This window comes from Myodes glareolus, chromosome 9 (genome assembly GCF_982192425.1).
Source record: "Myodes glareolus chromosome 9, mMyoGla1.1, whole genome shotgun sequence".
Lineage (NCBI taxonomy): Eukaryota > Metazoa > Chordata > Mammalia > Rodentia > Cricetidae > Myodes > Myodes glareolus.
The window spans coordinates 80,947,779-80,967,450 of NC_142034.1; the positions used below are offsets into that span (position 1 = coordinate 80,947,779).

At 47.9% G+C, this 19,672-nt stretch overlaps 1 protein-coding gene and 1 long non-coding RNA gene across 3 annotated transcripts in view; one reads left to right on the forward strand and one right to left on the reverse strand.

Moving 5' to 3' along the window:
* Positions 1–15,532, reverse strand: part of Ccnjl (cyclin J like) — a 61,616-nt gene extending 46,084 nt beyond the window's left edge. Inside the window, exons 1-2 of one of the 2 annotated variants that reach the window (XM_085694861.2) lie at positions 15,437–15,532; positions 14,581–14,685 (exon numbers count right to left, since the gene is read on the reverse strand). In XM_085694861.2, the coding sequence (XP_085550987.1) occupies positions 14,581–14,643 (63 nt within the window). In that variant the 5' untranslated portion in view covers positions 14,644–14,685; positions 15,437–15,532. Of the gene's footprint in view, positions 1–14,580; positions 14,686–15,071; positions 15,195–15,436 lie in introns of those variants that run through there. The other variant, XM_085694860.2, reaches the window with a different exon arrangement.
* On the forward strand, positions 13,284–15,078 carry LOC148121008 (uncharacterized). The gene is made up of 3 exons (XR_015738891.1): positions 13,284–13,446; positions 14,350–14,441; positions 14,593–15,078. It is a non-coding gene; the product is annotated as an uncharacterized LOC148121008 (long non-coding RNA).
* Positions 15,533–19,672: the final 4,140 nt, after the last annotated feature.

Here is a 19,672-nt window from a genome sequence, read left to right on the forward strand (position 1 = left end):
CACAGAAGGAAGATAAGGAAAAGAGAGACACCGTGAAGCCAGAGCAGGAACTGGAGAGATGCAGCTAGAAGCCAGGGACTGCTACAGACTGCCGTTAACCACTGGAAGCTGGGAGAGGCAGGAACGGAACCCCTCTGAGAATCGACACCATGATTCAAACCTGTACCTCAGAACCAGAATATATTTCTGCTGTTCTAAATCCCCCAGCTACTTCTTTGTTACAGCAGCCCTAGGAATGACATCTGTCTCTCAAACTTCCGGCTCAGGGAATCAAGAGTTCAGGAACTAGCCCTAGCACGTCGTTCACTCTGCAAACCAATTCAAAGAGGGCAAAGGACGCCATATTGAAATCACAGAGGTTCCTAATGCTTACCATGCAGACAGCAGAGAGGGACACAAAAAGACAGCTAGGAATGTTTGAGCAATTATCCCCCTACCCTTTCCTTCTTCAGACAGGGTCCTCACATATCCTAGGCTGTCTTCCAATTTGCTATGTGTCCAAAGATGATGACTTTGAACTCCTGATCCTCTGGCCTCCACTTCCTGAGACCTGGAATTATAGGTATGCGCCACCGGGCTGTTTTATGCGATGCTGGGGATAAAATCTAGGGTTTTGTGCATGCTAAGCGAGCACTCAACCAACTGGGCTGCGTTCTTCACCTCTCTGAAGCCACTTCCATACCCAGAAGAAATTATGTTTACAAGGCATTCATTTGGTCGTCTCTGGCAGGTACCCTGTAGGCATCCAGTAGTAAACAGCTTCCTTTAGTGGGCAGCATATCCTTTAACACTAATAGTCAGGCTTTCCTTTTGGGACTCTCCAAGAACATTTGCTGTGAAAACGCTGGACATACCCAGTGATAGAGTGCTTTATTCCAATCAGGGAGCAACCTGCAGCCTTTTGCTTCTGCCCACTGGTTCTCTTGTCCTGACTGCACGCGCACTTCCTCTGCTGACTCTCACACCACTCACTGCCTTGGATGGCTACAAACCCCCTGAAAACCAGGGTCCGATGACAGCGAGCCTGCATGCCTGTCTCACATTCTTTTTACAGCTCTCCACATGCTTTGGGGATAAGATGAAAACTTCTATGGAGAACAGCATCCCAAAAAGCCAACACTCTTGGCCCATCCCTGTCTTCCTTTAAATCACCAAGAGAATCGCCATGGGATTCATGCTTTGTGTGAATGTCACATGTTGCCCTGGGCTGTGCTAGAACAACATAGCTGACTCTACCTGCCCTCATCCTTCAAATACCATCCTCAATAGTTCCCTAGGCAAATCCTCTTGCCTTTTGTACAGGGACAGTGTGTGTGTGTGTGTGTGTGTGTGTGTGTGTGTGTGTGTGTGTGTGTATGTACTTGTGGAGCCATACTGAACTTTCCAAATTCCTAGCTTTGCGGTCTAGGTTACTCACTTCTCTAAACTTAGCCCATCCTCTCTGTAAGATCATAGGGCACACTAGAGAGGGTTGCAAGAAGGCTTAGCAACAGAAGGGAAATCCAGCTCTTTGCAGACAATTGAGCACTCATTAAATGGTGGCTACAAACACCAACTTGTTAGCACATAGTAAGCACCATTAAAGGTACACTGTCATAATTGGATCTTACGGTCATTAATATATGACCACAAGTGACTTTCTATGAATGTCCTTAGATACGCTAAAGTTCTCAGGGCAGATTTTTGGGACATCATTTCCCCTGGCAGAGCATCAGGAGGGCAGGTTATATATAGCGCTCATTAAAGACTGTAGACGAAGGCTTCATAGTGGGCCTCACTGAGCGCTGATAAAGTGAAGATGGTCCAAAGAGATATCCGAAGTTTGCTTCCCCCAACTCAGGGGCAGCAAAGCTTGAAGGTGAATGGATGCACTGGCCTCTTCCTCCTGACTAGAATCTCCTCCCTGAGAAATGTCACCTCCTGGGTGGTCCCCATCCCCGGCAAGGTGTCCCCCATTGATCTGATGAGATCTCCCAGAAACTACCTCTCAGTTGGGTTTTAAAGGAACCCTAAGAGCTGAGAAAATATTACAAGATTCTAATCTCAGAAAGCTAAGACAGGAGGACAGCAAGTTCGAGGCACGCCTGGGCTACACAGGGACTCTGTCAATAAATACACAGAACCATGAGAACTAAACTCTGAAGTACTCAGGGTGATGGAGACTTTTCTCTGTGGCCGGGCCCAGGAAATGCACACGGAGAAGTGGATGAGAAGGCCGAAGTGTCAAAATGTACACAAAATCAAGTCGTCGTTTGCAGCTCCGTCAAAACTAAAGTTTGTGGGAAAGGAAACTGATCAAGTCAAAAGCTTTGTACAAGACCCAGCTTTCTCACCCAGCTCAGTGATGGCCCAGGCATCATCTGTCTGAGAAGGTGTCCATGTTGTGACACCCCCAACTGCAACCCTACATACTTCTTAGCTCACAGCAAGCCCATTAAAAGTCTTGACTAGGTAACAAGGAGGGTTCAAGTAGATCTCCCTGGGAAGGGGAAAGAAAAGATTTCCCGAGTAGACTGTGGGCAGATGGGGATGGGAACCTGAGAGATCAGATTTGGGGAGACAGAGGTGAAGAATCCTGAAAGACTACTGGAAAGTGGGGGGAGCATTTCAGGGCCAGGTAAAAGCCTGGCACAAGAGAACCTCCCAGGAGCCTACAAAGATGACCCCAGCTAAGACTCCTTGCAATAGCAGACACGTAGTCTGAACTGGCCAGCTCCTGTGACCAGGCAAGACATCAAATGGAGGGAGTGGGACACCAACCCAGCCACATAACCTTCAACCTAAAGTTGTCCTGCCTATGGGATGTGCTGGGTGGGGGTCAGGGTGGCCTTGAGATCAAGGGAGTGACCAACGAACGACTGGTCTAGCCTAAAATCCATGCCAGGAGAGCAAGCCCACCCCTGACACTGCCTAAGGCACCAGAACCCACCGGTTGAATGACCCAGAGAACTAGGGTAGAACCAAGCACAACTGGAGAAAAGAAACTGTCAATGTAATGCCTAATGATATTCTGCTATCCTAATAGATTGGTGCCTAGCCCAATTGTTATCAAAGAGGCTTCATTCTGCAACGGATGGAAACAGATGCAGAGATCCACCGTCGAACATTAGGCAGAGTTTGGGGAATCCTGCAGTAGAGGGAAATAAAGGAGTGTAGAGACAGAAGGGTTAAGGACACTACAAGAAAACCCACAGAATCAACTAACCTGGGATCACAGGGGCTCACAGACACTGAACCGACGACCAGGGAGTCTGCATGGGACTGACTTAGGCACACAGCATGTATGTGACAGTTGTATAGCTTGGTCCTTTTGTGGGACTCATAACGGTGGGAGCAGGGGCTGTTTCTCACTCTCTTGTTGGCTTTTGGGACCTTACTCCTCATACTGGGTCACCTTGCCCAGCCTAAATACCTGGGGAAGTGCTTCTCTTACTGAAACATGCCATGCTTGTTAACACACATGGGAGGCCTGCCCTTTCCTAAAGAGAACCGAACTGGAGTAGGAGTGGGTTAGGGGGTGGAAGCAGAGGAGGGTAAGAGGGAGGGACTGGGAGAAGATGAGGGAGGGGAAACTGAGGCCAGAATGTAATCAACAACAAAAACTAAGTCTTGACTCAGGTGTGGTGTCACACTTTAATCCCAGCACTTAGGAGGCAGAGGCAGGTGGATCTCTGTGAGTTAGAGGCCAGCCTGGTCTACATGAGAGTTCTAGCCCAGTCAGAGCTACACAGTGGCAACAATAAAATACTATGTCTTGGCTAAGGTGGAACTCCAGGGACAGTGGGTGGCAAGGTCTTAAGTACGTATTTAAAGTCTTGAGGCTGTTTTTTCTACCAATATAATGGAATTACTAGTACCTAGACTGTCTGCCTCCGTCCCCCAGACAGGAAAGTTCAAGAAAGCAACTGTGGGCTGTAATGCACAAGCCTTGGTTACATAAAGTGTCTGTGATGAGCACACACTGACTAGGACTCCTGTGCAGCAGCACCTCCCTGCTTAGGACAAGGAGATGCAGGTCTTGCCCTCAAGAGCTAACCACACAGAAGGGGGGCAGGACAGGTGGGTCCTGGGGGCTTGCCAGCCATTAGTGTAGGAAACAGTTGAGCTCAAACTGTCTCAAAATATAAGGAGAACCAGGCATAGTGGCACACACCTTTAATCCTGACATTCAGGAGACAGAGGTCAGGGCATCTCTGCGAGTTCAAGGCCAGCCTGCCCTACATAAAGAGTTTTAGGCCTGCCAAGGTGGCATGGTGAGAGTCTGTCACACACATGCCAAAGAAAGTAAGAAGTGACTGGCTTAGATAAAACACCACACACACACACACACACACACACACACACACACACACAAGAGTTGGGGGGGCAGACAAAGAGAAAGAAACATGAGGGGCATGTAAAATAAATTTGTCTAAAAAATTGAATAGGTTAAAAAAAAATCAAGGGGAAAGAAACCAACAAACAAAAATTATAATAGTTAGCTCCAGAGTCAGAGGTGCTCTGAATTGATTGGATTGTTTTTTTCTTGTGACCGAAAATATCAGCAATGGAAAAGATAAGGCTATCCATGAGGTCTATTCTAATGACTCCAGACTCTGGCACCATCTGCTCCAGTGACCTGCAAGGGACCCCGAGCCTCAGGATAATTGAAACTCTGCTTCCAAACATCCAATTACCGAGTGGCTGCCACTCGCAGTACACACTACAGTGCCAGGGTTAAGAGGGGGCAAGAGTTTTCCAGCAGAGCCTCCCAGCCCCTCATAGGGTTGTGGGCCCATTCGTTACTGCAGTCAGAAGTTCATGAGCCTCTGAGAGGCCCAAGAGGCCCTTCCCTCTGCCTTTCTGTTTTGGGGCATTCTCACGCGAGTGTCCTGGTCTTTTTACACACACCCAATGAGCCATCACTTTTAGATGATCCAAGGGCACTAATTTTTTTTACAGGGATACTACCTGGGCTAGCAACATTATTACTATGGAGCAGGCATCAGCACCAGCAATCATAGACATTGCTGTACCCTCTTGAGGATTTGATTGGTGACAGGCAAAATCCTTACAATTGTATCAACTCCATTTTAGGAATTTATCCCTAGACAGGCCAGCAGATAAGGCTCATGGTCACAGTGCTATAGACAATTGAGGGATTCACTTGAAATAACCCAACAGGCATTCAGGGGAAGAATGGCTGCTCAAACTATTATAACAGACTCCTGAAAGGCAAGACGGTACAGATTAAACACAAAAGCAGCTGAAAGGTGGAGAAGAGGGTACACCTGACTCCATTTACACACACATACACACACACACGTGCACGCACACACGTGTACACACACATATGCACACGAAACCCTGGGAGAGACTAATTCTAGGCTGTACGAAGTAGATTCTGAATGATCTGGGGTTGGAAGTAGGATTGGGTGACTGAGAGGAACAAGGGGGCTTCCTAGGTTCAGCTGACATTCTCTGTCCTGATCATGGTAGTTACATATTTATACAGATCCTTGAAAAACTCACAATACACACTGTAAACTGTGTGCACACTTCATACCTGTGCATCGTACTATATGTCAGCATGTCACACTTGAACTGGACAAAAGCAAGAAAGCGTTGGAACTTAATCCTGCAGCAAAGAGAGCAGTCAAATCACGGTACAGCTATAAAGTAAAGCATTGTGCATGGTGCTGGCAAACACTAAGACAAAGGCTAGATGTGGTGGCATGTTAATTTCAGCACTTAAGGCTACAGCAACAGGACTATAGGACTAGACTTTTTTTTTCTTCAATGTGTGTAGGTGTTTTGTCTGTATGTATGTGCTCCAAGTGGGTGCAGTACCCAAGAAGACCAGAAGAGGGTGCTGGATGCCCTGAAACTGGAATTACAGATGGTTGTCAGCTACTATGCGTGAGTTTTGAGCATTGAACCAGGGTCTTCTGGAAGAGCAGGGTGGCCAGTGCTCTTAATCACTAAGTCATGGTTCCAACTCTTGTGTTTATTTTTAAAAATTTCTAGACAGACAAATTCATATTCTCTCTGAGTGAGTGTGTGTGTGTGTGTGTGTGTGTGTGTGTGTGTAAAAACCTCAGTGTTACCTCATTCTGACAGGCGCTCACATTCTAGAAAAATCTCTAGCTGCATTCCCTTTGCCCAAGGGGTGAATGACAAATGACCAAGTCAAAACTCAGGGCCAGCTCCAGCCTCGCAAGCTCTGCCTTCTCTTAACTAGTGAGTCCAGGCTTCCCCAGCAACCAGGATGCCAGCCCAGTCTTTGCACCACAAGCTTCAGAGGCTGGAGAATCACTCAATGCACACATCCTTGTCTTCTCCCAGGGACAGTGTGTCGTCCAGAAGACAGAGTGGGGCTTCCTCAGGGCGAGAAGTACTGGGACCAAGTCTCTACTGGGTGCTGTGTTCACACCAAGCACGTTGGTACCAAGGTTTGAGGTCTCTCAAGTGAACACCAGAGAGTCCTTATTCAGTTTCTGTAATATCCTCTTCTGAGACACTCACAAGGAGTTGAGCCTCATGGTGCAGGCCTGTTACTCCAGCTATTTGGGAGGCTAACCGGCAACTTGCCTCAAATCAAAATGTAACAAAAGAAAAAAAGGGCTGGGGATGTAGCTCAGTGATAGAGCCCTTGTCACGCATGTGTAAGGTCCTCGGTTCAATTCCCAGTACCACACATCTACACGTAATGAAAACACAGATGTGATGCTTTGGGGTCAGGGGCTGCATGGCTGGACAGCTGAATGCCTGCCATTTAGTGCCCCAGATACTTTCCATCCTCCTTGATCAGTCTTCCATCTCATCCGCATCCCCCTCCTGGGCTGCTCAAGTCAAGTTTGCAGTTCAGACAGCAGGAAAACACTCTGTATTGTAATCTCAGTTATGCTCATTTCCAGGAAGGAGCCACCAAGGACAGCCGCTTAGAGTGGTACCAAAGACCACAGCCATGAGATAGCCCTGCTGCTGAAGACCCCAGCCATGAGATAGCCCCGCTGCTCAAGACCACAGCCATGAGATAGCCCTGCTGCTAAAGACCACAGCCATGAGATAGCCCTGCTGCTAAAGACCACAGCCATGAGATAGCCCTGCTGCTATAGCAGGCTAGGGCTTGTCAAGACCAATACTCTGATGGTGCGGGAGAATTGTCTGTATTCTGTCAATCATATTTTAATAAAACGCTGATTGGCCAGGCAGGCAGTATAGGCGGGAAAGCCAGACAGGAAGTAGGAGTGGAGTAAAGAGACTGGGAGTATTCTGGGACACAGGAAACCCTCAGCCATTCCTGGGCAGACCACCGAAGAGGCAACATGTAAGCTGTCACACTGAGAAAGGTACGGAGCCAATGTGGCTAATGTAGATAAAGATAATGGGGTAACATAAGTTATAAGAGTTAACAAGAAGCCTGACCTAATGGGCCAATCAGTTTATAACCTGATGTAGACTCCGTGTGATTTTCCTTGGGACTTGCTGGCGTGTTGGGGTACTGGGCAGGACGGAAACCCCAACAAGCCAGCCCCCCCCTTGTTACACTCTGAGATCTACATTAGACAGATGCGACCGTCCACAGTGGCCAGGGCATCTTTTTATTGGAGAACTGGATGTGTCTCAGACGTATGGAAAATGGCCCTTTGTGTACAAACAGGTTCAGAACCCAAAAGGGGAAAGGGAGTGGGAAACTCAAATGGACAATAGCCAAGCTGACTGTTTTGTTTATTGTTATTTTGTTCTTTTAGGGATTCAATTTAGGGTCTCAGGAATACTAGGCAAGAATTCTCCCACTGAGCTAAGCTCCTTACTTTTATATCACTGCATATTAATTTAATTTATTCCTTCATTTATTTATTTTGTGCTTTGTTTTATTTTAATTTTTTTGAGACAGGGTTTTTCTGTGTAGCAGTTCTAGTTGTCCTGAAACTAGCTCTTGTAGACCAGGCTGGCCTCGAACTCAGAGAGATCCACCTGCCTCTGCCTCCCAAGTACTGGGATTAAAGGCGTGCGCTACCACCTCTCAGCTTATTTTGTGTTTTTGAGGCAAGGTATTACTCTGGATCCCAGGGTGGCCTGGAACTCTCTGTAATGCAGACTGTCCTTAAAGGCATGGCAGTTTTCTGAGTGTTGGGGGATTACAGACATGAGCCACCATGCCCAGCCTTCTCTGCCCTTCTTAAAACTACCTTTGGAGACAAGATGCCAGGAAGTTATCTTAGACTGCCCTTAAACTTGCTCTGAAGTGCAGGCAGGCCTTGAACTTTCAATCCCCTTGCCTCAGCTTCTTGTGTAGTGGGATTGAAGGCCTGCACCAGTAGGCTTGGTTCTTAGCCAGATTTCTGAAAATGGACTTGGGTCGCATTTTTCTTTTAGGAGACAGAGACTGGGCCTAGTGTAAGGAAAGAAAAGAGACATGGAAGACAGGGGACACAGCTGCTATGTCTACCCCAGGGCAGGCGGTGACAGGAGTCATGTTTCTTCAAGGCAAGAGGGATCACAAGCCAGGTTCAATCAAAGAGGGTGTGCTTGACAGACAGTTCTTCTGAACGCCTAGAGTGGGGCCAGTACCTGCAACTGCTAGCTGCCAAGGGGTGGTTCAGGAAAAGCATAATTCCTTCAGACCATGGTCCGGTGAAACGGACTACAGTGTCTTGGATAACAGAGCTTAAATCCCCTTCCAGCCCAGCTTATGTTTCCACTCCTTGCAAAAAACATTTTTTCAAAAGTGACTTTAAGATAGTTATTCATTCTGTGCCTTACAGGTCCCCATCTGTAGAATGGGCTGAATCCCAGCACCGGAACCAAGGTGGGGGCTAAACAAGATAACACACGGACAGATGCTAGCAAGGTGTAAAATTTATAATAAGTTCGAATTTGTCGCTGTGTTGGAAGATAACTGTAAAAAACACAATCACAAACTACTAAAAATGTCCGTTACTAACCCACTACTTCAAGACATGGTTTTGCAAAGCTAGGGCTATAACTTGCTGGGAGAGTACTTGTATAGCAATCACAGGCCCTGGATCTGATCCCCAGCAATGTAAACAAAATCAAAGCAAATGAGAACAGTCTCACGTAGGCAAGGTCTTCTCAGCACGCAATGAAGCAGTTTCAGGAAGTAGGGGAAATGTATCTGACGGTATGGTGCTGAACAGATCTCAATCTAGGGCAGCATGAGATAGGCCTAAGGTGCCCCATGACTTCCATTCCAGAAGACAGGGAGTACCTGCCGGAAAAGCCTCTAGGTTGTAGGCTCCTCGGTGAGGTCTGGGAGAAATTATTCCTATTATTTGAGCTCAATATGTACTTATTTTCCTAAGATACTGACAGTGTACATTGGTCCAGGCCAGGACACCTGTCTGTGGCTAATTGTATTCTTTTTTTAAAAAGATTTATTTATTATGTATACAGTGTTCTGTCTGCATGTATGCCTACAGACCAGAAGAGGGCACCAGACCTCATTACAGATGGTTGTGAGCCACCATGTGGTTGCTGGGAATTGAACTCAGGACCTCTGGAAGAATAGTCAGTGCTCTTAACCTCTGAGCCATCTCTCCAGCCTGCTAATTGTATTCTTATGGCCCCACCCACCATTGTCTGTGAGGACAGTACCCAGGTGTCTAGAATGCTAAGAAGGTGCCTTCCTCTTGGTCCAGTGTATGACATTTCAGCCAGCACCCCACCCCACCCCCAACCACATGCCAAAAACACTTCAACCCGTCTGAGTGAAGTCTGCCAGGTTTCTTTCTCCATGCCCTCAGCATGTTGTGACTGTATTAGGTAAGGCAGTGGCCTCTGAGGTCCCTCTGCACCAGACACTGGGCTGGTGATGCTAAGGCAAGGCAGACCTCATGTCCACAAGCTGCTCACAGTCAGTTTGCAGGAGTAGCTACGTCATGGATGACGAAGATCATAGAAAAGTCAATGCAAGATTAGCCAGGCCGGGGCACCCAGTGGGGAAAACAAAGTGTGCAGGATGGGGAAGGCAAGTCTCAGGGTAGGAGCTGTCTGTGTCCTACTTCAGTGTGCACCCCAAGCCTATGCCAATGTATTAGGTAGAAGACTAAAGACTGTATTAACTTTAAACTTAGGAGGATGCATTTTCTGGGGGCGGGGACAAAAAAATAGCTCTAGGTTTAAATCTGATACTCAAAGGGCTATGGACCATAACAACCATCACTACCTCTATCCTCCATGCCACCCAGGTGGGCATGCTATGCTCCCCTCTCATGTTGAGGGCACAGGTGAGGGGCACATTTTCCTGTAAGAGCTTCAGCTACTGTTTAACTAACCCGCAGCAGACAGGTCAGAAGGGGCAAAGCTAAGGGGCAGTGTGTTTTAGGACTGAAGGGGTCTTCCATGGAAGCTGCAGGACCGAGAAGGAGGGCCAAAGGAGGAATTTAAGGGTCTGGTGTGGGACAGAGGTGGCCTGAGAGGGAGAAGTGGGAGACACTTTTCCAGAGACATTTGGTAGAAAGGCACCCTGCCCCCATCAGTTCCTGAATTCTGTCTAGGCTGGGTGGAAGGTCTTTGCATGAGCCATCTCATTCCTGGGTCCTGCTATCACTAGAGACATGGCGTTGAGCAAACCACCAAGTCACTTCCACTTCTGAGTCTTGCCCACCACCATGCACTGCTCTCATGAGATGAAACACCTTTCTGTTTTATTTTGTATTTCGAGACAGGATTTCTCTAGCCCTGGCTGTCCTGGAACTAGCTCTCGTAGACCAGGCTGGTCTCGAACTCACAGAGATCCGCCTGTCTCTGCCTCCTGAGTGCTGGGACTAAAGGTGTGTGCCACCACCGCCTGGCAACGACACCTTTCTTTTTCTGGGAGGTAGGGTACGATAAGTTCTCATGCAGTTCAGGTTAGCCTCCGACTTGCCAGGTAACTCCTGGTCCTCCTGCCTTCTGCTTCCAAGTGTTGGTATTATGGTTACACACAGCTAAATGCCTTAAAAGAAAAACCTGGACCATGTGTGGCATGCATGCATGCATGCATGCATGTTTGCATGTTAGTATATGTGTGCATGCTTGTGTGAATGTGCACATGTGTGTAGAGGTGTGAAGTTAGCACTGAATTTCTTCCATTCACCCTTTATTGAGGCAAGGTCTCTTGCTGAACCTGGAACTCCCCAATCCTGGCTAGTCTAGCTAGCCTGGTTGCCCTTAGAATACCTTCTCTAGGCCTCCTGAGGGCTGGCATTACAAGTGGCTACCATGCCTGCCTGGCAATTCTTAGATTATCTCCCTTGACCTTTAAATTCCTGTAAAATACTTCTTCCCAGTTTATAAAAGAAACTACTGGATGATTTGTTCATTTTCATCGTTTTGAACATACGGGGAAGGCTCTCCGTTCCAGACATCAAGGTCCCAGAACAAAGTTAGGGCAGACATAGGTGGACTCTTTGGAAGCATCTATGTTTAGAATCAGGGGAAAGACAGCAAAGTAAGAGAGGAAAAATTCAGGTATTAGTAAATGCTATAGAGAGAATGAAACGGTGATCTAATAGTACTTGGGTGGGGATTAGTAAGAGGCTACTGTGAGAGACTGAGAAATACAGATTGCAAATGAATAGCCAGTACAAAGGCCCTGAGGCAGGAACAAGCTTGAGGCGGTTAAGGGACAGAGAGGACGTCAAGTGAGGCTCCAAGGGAGGGAGCCGGAGACAAGTTAAGAGAGCAGGCCAGAGAGGCTGCGTCAGGAAAAATCCAGGTAAAAGTGTGACCTGGGAATTTCATTTGAATATTGCATTTATTCATAATGGACGTAGGTGCTTTGCGGACATGTATACCTGTGCACCGTGTGTATGTAGAGCCCAAAGAGACCAGAGGCTAGGGAGTTGGATAGCCGAGGACTGGAGTTACAGATCGTTCTGAGCAGCCATGTGGGCGCTAGGAACTGAACCCGCGTCTTCCGAAAGAGCCGCCCTGCTCTTCGTCATTGAACCATCTCTCCAGTCCTCTGGGCATTTAAGATGAAGAGTGACAGGTCTTGAAGCAGGAAAGTGACACAGTGGAGTGCAGGCTGTGGGGGAAGAAGGAACCACAGCATCTGGGCTGGGAGATGGTAAACCGTCAGCTCAGGAGAGGCCACCGTTACTAATTTGCACACCACACCAAGACTTATTTCCATGGTGTTAAAATTTTCACATTACTGTATGCTGCTATGCCAGACTCTCCCATCTGAAGAAGAGGGGCTCCTATTGGTCCCGAGATGGCAGCTGTGCCCTCTGCAGCCATCAGGAGAGGATGGCTGCTAGTTGCTCCACAGAAATAATTGCGTAGCCTGTATGCAAACATGCTTTGTGTTCGTCTGGCAACATCCAACAAAGGGTGAGTGTCCAGTGTGCCAGGCACTTGGAAAGTTATTCCACAGTAGTAGGAACACATTATTAAAGTTAATGTCTCGTTTTAAAAAAAAACACCCTGTCTGGGAAAGATAATGCACCAGCCCTTGTTCCTCAAAGACAGTAGATCAGTCAGGGTACCAGTCCCTTTTCCGCACAATTTTCACTTAAAACTCCATCAAGCCAAACATTCTTAAACATCTTTGAAGAAGGAGAGCAGAAATACAGTAAGAATACAGTCAGCAGTATTTGGAGGAAGTGGGACATTGTAACTAATCAGATTTGACCCTAAGGTCAGCTTCAAGCCTGGAATGTCTCAGGCAGCTGAACTCTGAGTTACATTGTTTCCACAAGTTTTCTCTTCCCATCCGGCCCTAAGCTATGCACAGAGTTATGTCCAATCAGGAAGACAAGTTCCCCAGTGGCCCTCACTACCTGCATTCAGCCCATACTTTTAAAACAGACTAAGAGTATACTGTTTCATGAATCACCCCTACCTCTGGCCCTGCTTTCTGGACTTGACTTCTGAACCTCCGAGGCATCCAGCACCGTGACCTGCTTTTGAAAAGATCTGCTAGGACCCAATTCTGTCTCCAGATCCCGAGACTGGAACATTCTATTCTGGAAAGAGCAAAGTAACATGGGAAAGCTAGGCCGGGGTGGGGGTGGGGGTGTCAACAGGTAGACTCACTCCCTGATGAGGAACACACTCCCCCTCCCCCCGCCCGGAAAGTCTGGGGACTCTAAATAGGCCTGCCACAGACACTGAGTACACGTGTACTGAAAGGGGACCCGATTCTGCAGGGACCCACATGCCCCCATCAGACAACTTCTGTCCTACACTGGGCTGACAAACCAGTTGAGAACACCTCTCCCCTAAATTCATGTCCACCTGAGCACGTGACCATACTTGTAAGTCACATCCTTTCAGACGTACCAGTTGAAGCAGTTCTGTCCTATCAGGTTAGGGTGGGCTCCTATGAGAAAACGGACACAGACCATCAGGCACGGAGGAGGAGACACAGAGGTGGATGCTGTGAGGAAGCTAAGAGCGCTCAGAAAACTGAGGCAACAGGACCATGAATTGGAGAACTGCTTGGACCAGACAGTAAGCCGACAGCTAGTCTGAGCGACATGTTCAGACCCTGTCTCAAAAACAAGGCGGAAGGGTCATCTTTGGGACCCCCGCAACATTAGAGAACACATTTTTGCTGCAGGACGCTCTCCAGCTTCTAGCACTTCCCTACAGTAGATCCACTTCTGTCCAAACGACCCTTTCCAGTCCTGGTACAAGAAGGAAGAAACACAGAGTCGCCTTCAGCCCCCTGGGCTTTTCCAGCCTCCCAGGGGCCACCAGCAGCCTGGGGAGGGGAGGGGAGCGGAGGGGAGCCAGGATCATGTTTCAGGCATCCCCACCTTCTACCCCAGAAGGCCAACTGGCAGGGGAATTTCTACTCTCTCCCTTGGCTAACTAGTTTGTAACCTCTTCCAGTGAGATTAGTAATCTTCTCTTCTTGCTCTTGTTTTGAGACAAGGTGTCACTGGGTAGCCCCCAGTCCTTCCTGAAACTCATCCGTGATGACTCTGCTGGTCTTGAACTTGTGGGGATCCTTCTGCTTCTGTCTCTACAGAGCTGGGATTATCTCCAGGCCTGGCTTTTACATTTCAGTCAGCTCCTACCTTAACAATGCATTCCCACCAACTACCCAGTATTTCTTTACACGGTACTGTAACTTTACTATTTTAGCATCAATTTATTTAGGCATCTGCTTTACCACTGAGCTATGCACCCGTCTAATAATTTTATCTTAAAAGCAATTGCTGCATCATTATTACAAGAAAGGGGGAAAGCTGCATCATGTATGGTAGGCAGAACTGCTGTATTATATGACTTTGAACTACACACTGAAATGCACACACAGTATTGTTTTTTTAAAAGTTCATTCTCGTAACATTTAAAGTAATATCCGCAGGTAAACCCAATGGGATAAGATAACTATTCTCCATTTAGTTGCCTGGAGCTCTGCTTTCCGGAAAAACCGACTCCAAGTTCTTGGATCTTCAGGTCTTCTCCCAGGAGGAAGATTCCACTCCCCCATGAAGGTAAAAGGGCAGGCGCACAAATAGGCACCAAGAGTTCTGAGTTCCCACGCGGGGTGTCCCACACGAGACATGTACACGAGAGCGAAAGTGATTCTAAATACCCAGTCCTTGCAAGTGACAAGGGCTGAGAGGGACTGACCTTTTCGCGTAGAGTGCAGTGGACGTCCGAGGCGACGCGCCCTTCCCACCACGGCTCATCCATCACCGCCGCAGATCCGAGGCTACCGGGATCTCTGGGCGCACCCTGCGAGGACACGGGGAGCTTCAGCGGACGGAGACACTTCCCCTATCCCGCCCTTGGTCACCCTTATCCTTGCCGGTCCCTGTCCCCGTCCTGGACGGGCGCCCCCTCCTGCCCCGCTCAGCGGAGCTGGCGGTCGCCTGCTGTCCTGAAAAACCAGCAGTGTCCCCCTCCTCTCTCTCCGCCCGCCCAACCTGGGGCGATCTGGAACTGTGTGTAACAACTTGCAGAATTTCCAATGTCCCCTTCTGCAAAAGTTGCAAAGTTGCCGGCTGCAGTAGCTCGCTCGGGGGTGGCTGGGTCACCGGCTCTGAGTCCCCAACTCCTCCCCCGCCGCCCAGCCTTTGTCCTGCTCGCACATCCTGCCCTCAAGCCGGGGCGAGACTCACGCATCTCTGTCCCCGCGTGGGGAGCCGCGGGTGGCAGGTCTCTCCCCGCACCGGGCGCGCTGTGCCCTCCGGTGGCCGTCCAGCCCTTGGCCTCGCGGGCTGGCGATCAGTGCCTCGGCAGCCTGTCCGGCCCGGCCACCGGCGCGCCCCTGCGTGCGCTCGGTCCCGCCGCGGCTCGCAGTTCGGGCCGCCGGGGGCCTCCCTCCCTCGCTCGGGGAATTGGGGGCCGGGCTTCGCGCATGCGCCGCCGGCGCCCCGCGCCCCGCGGGGCGGGGGGCTGGGAATGGCAGTCTTTCTTTCCCCGGCTCTGGGCTGAGCTTCCTGCCCACCCTCCTCCCTCGCCTTGGAGAAAAGCTAGGTTTCACCTTCCCCGAGCCTCACGGGAGGTCCCCAGTCACTCCGCCGACTTGATCCCGGGGCGCGGGGACACGGCGCCACCTGCGCGCGCCGCGCGTGGAACCAGCGGCCGGGACGCCCCCAGAAAGTTCTGACTTCCGCATACGCTGCTCTTGCCAACCTGCGGACGCTTCCACCTGTCTTTCTTTCTTTTTAGCCTGTCCTGTGATGCGGAGGTAGATTTCCAAACAGTTCCCACAGGAGCCCCGGAAAAGCCACCCTTGGTTACGCACGAGTTCCTCCTTATAAAGGGGGCTCAGTGAGTATTTTATTGTGCTCTTAAGCGTGCATCCATGCCGAGCAGTGCAAGGAAGCAGTCCTTACGGTGGGTTGCAGTGGGTTGCGGTAGAGAAAGCCCTTTTAATACACTCGCTTTCAGAAAGGCATTTTCTGGAGTCAGCCGTATAATGGAATAACATCCCGCTGTGTTGATTTCTATGACCCCCTTTGGTCATTCCAGTAACTTAGAATCAAAGCCACCAACTACCTGGGTGTTTTTGCCCAGTTCCTCAACCGCTTAGAGCATGGGCAAGTCTGCTGAGGGTACATTATGATCAAATGAGAAAACGCACGAAAGAGGATAACCACCAGGCCCGTTAGAAAGTGAAAAATCAATAAATAATTTCTATGAAAAAGACTAGTTTCTGCCTAGTTTTCTACATGTAGGAAAACTTTATTTTTTTCATTTTCGATACAGTGTTTCTGTGTGTAGCCATGGCCATCCTGGAACTCACTTTGTAGACCAGGCTACCCTCAAGCTCAGAGATCCGCCTGTCTCAGCCTCCTGAGTGCTAGGATTAAAGGCTTTGCCATCACCCGCCCAGCTACAAGTAAAATTTTACGGGTTAAAAATATAATTCAGTTTTGAAATTCTGTCATAGTGGTGCATGCCTTCAATATTACCACTCGGAAGACTGTTAAGGAACCTGGAGTTCAAGGCTAGCCAAGGTTACACAGAAGTTCAAGCCCTGTCTAGACTATGTGAGATAAAAAACAAAACAAAACAAAATCTTTGATAAACTTTCACTGACAAAGCAGTTTTAGCATTCATGAGCCCTCACAAAAATATAAAATATCTGGGATTAAACAAACGTGGTATATATTCATGCATGTGTGCATATCTTTATGTGTAAAACCCTAACACCTTCATGTAGAAATGGATGGAAATCATGAATGAGCACATCATCAAAAAGAAATTTCTCAAGGACAATTGCATGCTCACATTTAACTAACAAACACAATTTTTAGAAACTGGAGCATATCTTTCAAGGATGTTTTTGTGTTTGTTAATGTTTTAGGCTAGCATAGAAAGGCAGCATTTCCCGCCTATGTGTCGTTACTTTGCTCTCAATCATTTCTGTCCCCTACTGTCATGGGTTTATTTAGCATATGAGTCCTAAGGTTGGTAAATATATAGTGTTCTTGGGACTGTAAATGCCACATAGATCAAAAAGTTGCAAAGTATTGAATTCAACTATTCCACATCTGTGAGTCTGTAGGCCAGGCTGGTGCACATAGTGAATTCTAGGCCAATCAAGGATACATGTGAGACCTTATCTCAAGGAAAAAAAAACCCCTACACACACACACACACACACACACACACTACACACACACACACACATACACATACACACTATGGTGCTATGGTGAAGTGTTTGAAAAAGGAACTAGCTCAGAACGATCTGCTTATAAAGGTATTTTTGAAAAGAATGACTATTCAGTGAATTGGGGTAGGGCAACATACACGATATATTTAGTAAACAGGAGGCTAGAATATGGTTTTACTACTTTCATATCTATTTATTCACACAGAAAAGAAATTGGAAAATATCCATAAAATTATTGACTATAATCAGAGTGATAATTATGGGAAAAAGAAATGAAAGGGAAGGGACGAGGGTGGTGGTGGTGGGGAATGGAAGGAGCTGGTGCCAGCTATTGAACCTAGGGACTTCCACATTCTGCAGACTCTCTCTACCTCTGAGCTTCATCTTCGGTCCTGGAAATCTTTAATTTACCCCCTGCCAATATATCTGTGCTTTCTAAATCTCCTACAAGAAACATATTGCTTTTATAGCTACAAAAAATGGATGTTATTTTCAATACGTATATGCTAAATTTTCGGGGTGGGGGCTCCCCTGAACAACAGCTTGTGGTGCCGTTTGTGTCTTACTTTTTTTTTAAATCACATTATTTTGTTTTCAGTAATCTCCCCATTCTGGGTCTATGGAAAGAAGGAAGACTTGGATTCTTCATTAGTTTATTGTCTCCCTTTCCTGACTACACATCGGCTCTGAGTTTGTCCAGGCAGCTGAAAACGGAAGGAGGAACACACACTTCAGGCTTCCCTCTTGGGGCTGTTTTAAGAGGAGTCTAAACACACTCGTCCAGCCCTCTTTTGTGTATCCTCAGGAATCCCTCGTTTTCCCACTATCTCTGAAGAGTAAAACCACATTGCAGCAATAAACTCATGCTTTCAGGGGCTGGTCCCTGGTCCCAGGTGCCCTTAGCAGAGGCAACTTCCTGGGCTGGGGCTGGGAAACAATGTAACTGGAGTTACTTCTCCCAATTAGGCCAAAAGTTTGTTGATCGTTCAAAAACTAAGCTTTTATTAAGTGCTTCTTATGGAGCAAGGACCACTTCCCCCGCCGCCTCCAAAGCTGGCAGGAATCAAAGGTTTAAAGCAACGCCATTCTAATTACCTTCAAATCTCCCAGGTATAAAGGGAGAGAAAGCAAATCTCTGCCCATTGCAATCTTACTTAAAGGCAAACGAGTCTAGTGTTTCCACCAAGTTCTTATTGATTGTTAACTCTACAGTAGACTTTCCCTCTCCTTCCTCCATCTGCCCCTTTCCACGTGGCACAACTCACCTTGTGCCAGGCCCCATTCTGTTGCTAAAGATAACCATTAGCTTGCTTCCTTCAAAAGTGACTTCTGGGGGCTGGGGGCAAGAGAGGTGACTTGGTGCTTAGGAGTACTTGTTGCTCTTGCAGAAGACTGAAGTTCAGTTCTCCGAGCACACGTGAGGCAGCTCACAACTCCCTGGAACTCCAACTCCAGGGGACCCAATACCCATCTGATGCTTCCTTCCTTCTCCTCGGGCACTTGCACACAATTGCACACACACACACACACACACAGAGAGAGAGAGAGAGAGAGAGAGAGAGAGAAATAAAAATAAATCTTCTAAAGTGACTGATAGGAGCTGGGGACCAGACTGAGTTAGAGTGCTTGCCTAGTTTGTAAAACCCCATGTTCAATCCCTAAAACCACACAAACCAGGTGTGGTGGTGCGCACCTGTAATCCCAACACTCAGGAGGTAGAGACAGGAGAGCCAGCAGGACAGCTACATAGTGAGTTTAAGGCCAGCCTGGACTGAAGCCTGCTTCCTTCCCCTCAAAAGTGACTGGTGACAAGGGCATGGTGTGCACCCCTGTAATCTCGTTACTCAGCAGACTGAGCTAGGAGGATCGCTATGAATTTGAGAACACCTTGGCTAGATAGCAAGTAAAGGCTGACCAGGGATACATAACAAGACCTTATCTTACCTTCCTCTATTTTCCAAACACTACACACGTGTGGGCGTGCATTTACCTGTGTTTACCATCATAGAGATTAGTCTTTCCTTTACACCAATGGGGCATGCTGTGCACATCCTTCTGTCCCTGTTCCTTCATGGCCATAGAGCTGCGTGGTACCCTAGTGTTCACAGTGTGGCTCCATCATGATAGGCGTTGTCTTTTGCTGGGCACCAAGATTGTTTGTAGCTCTTTGCTGTCTCGGCCGCACTGTAGAGGATATTCTGGGCCAGTGGTACAGTGACACAATTCCTCCATACACATTGAGTAGTGTTTCCTCCTGGTCTGAGTAGTTCATATGATGTTATTTAGAACCCAAAGTGTGAAGGCTGGCTGTGTTAACGGGGGCAGAAGGAAGACACCACGTCGGTCTTTAACCAAAACCAAGTAACCCTTTCAAACTGTTTCCAGTCATGTGTTCCGAAGAATCAAAAGTATTTGCCAAATCCTCTATGACCCCGGTCTATATAATTACTCTGCAAACTAAACTCAGCAATCAAACAGAAAGCAGAAAAATGGTAGCATTTTGCTTCACAAAGTCTGGGACATTTACAAAGCTGATCCACACTGCATCCCCCCTTTTGTTTGTTTTGTTTATTGTTAATCGAGATAGGGTAACAG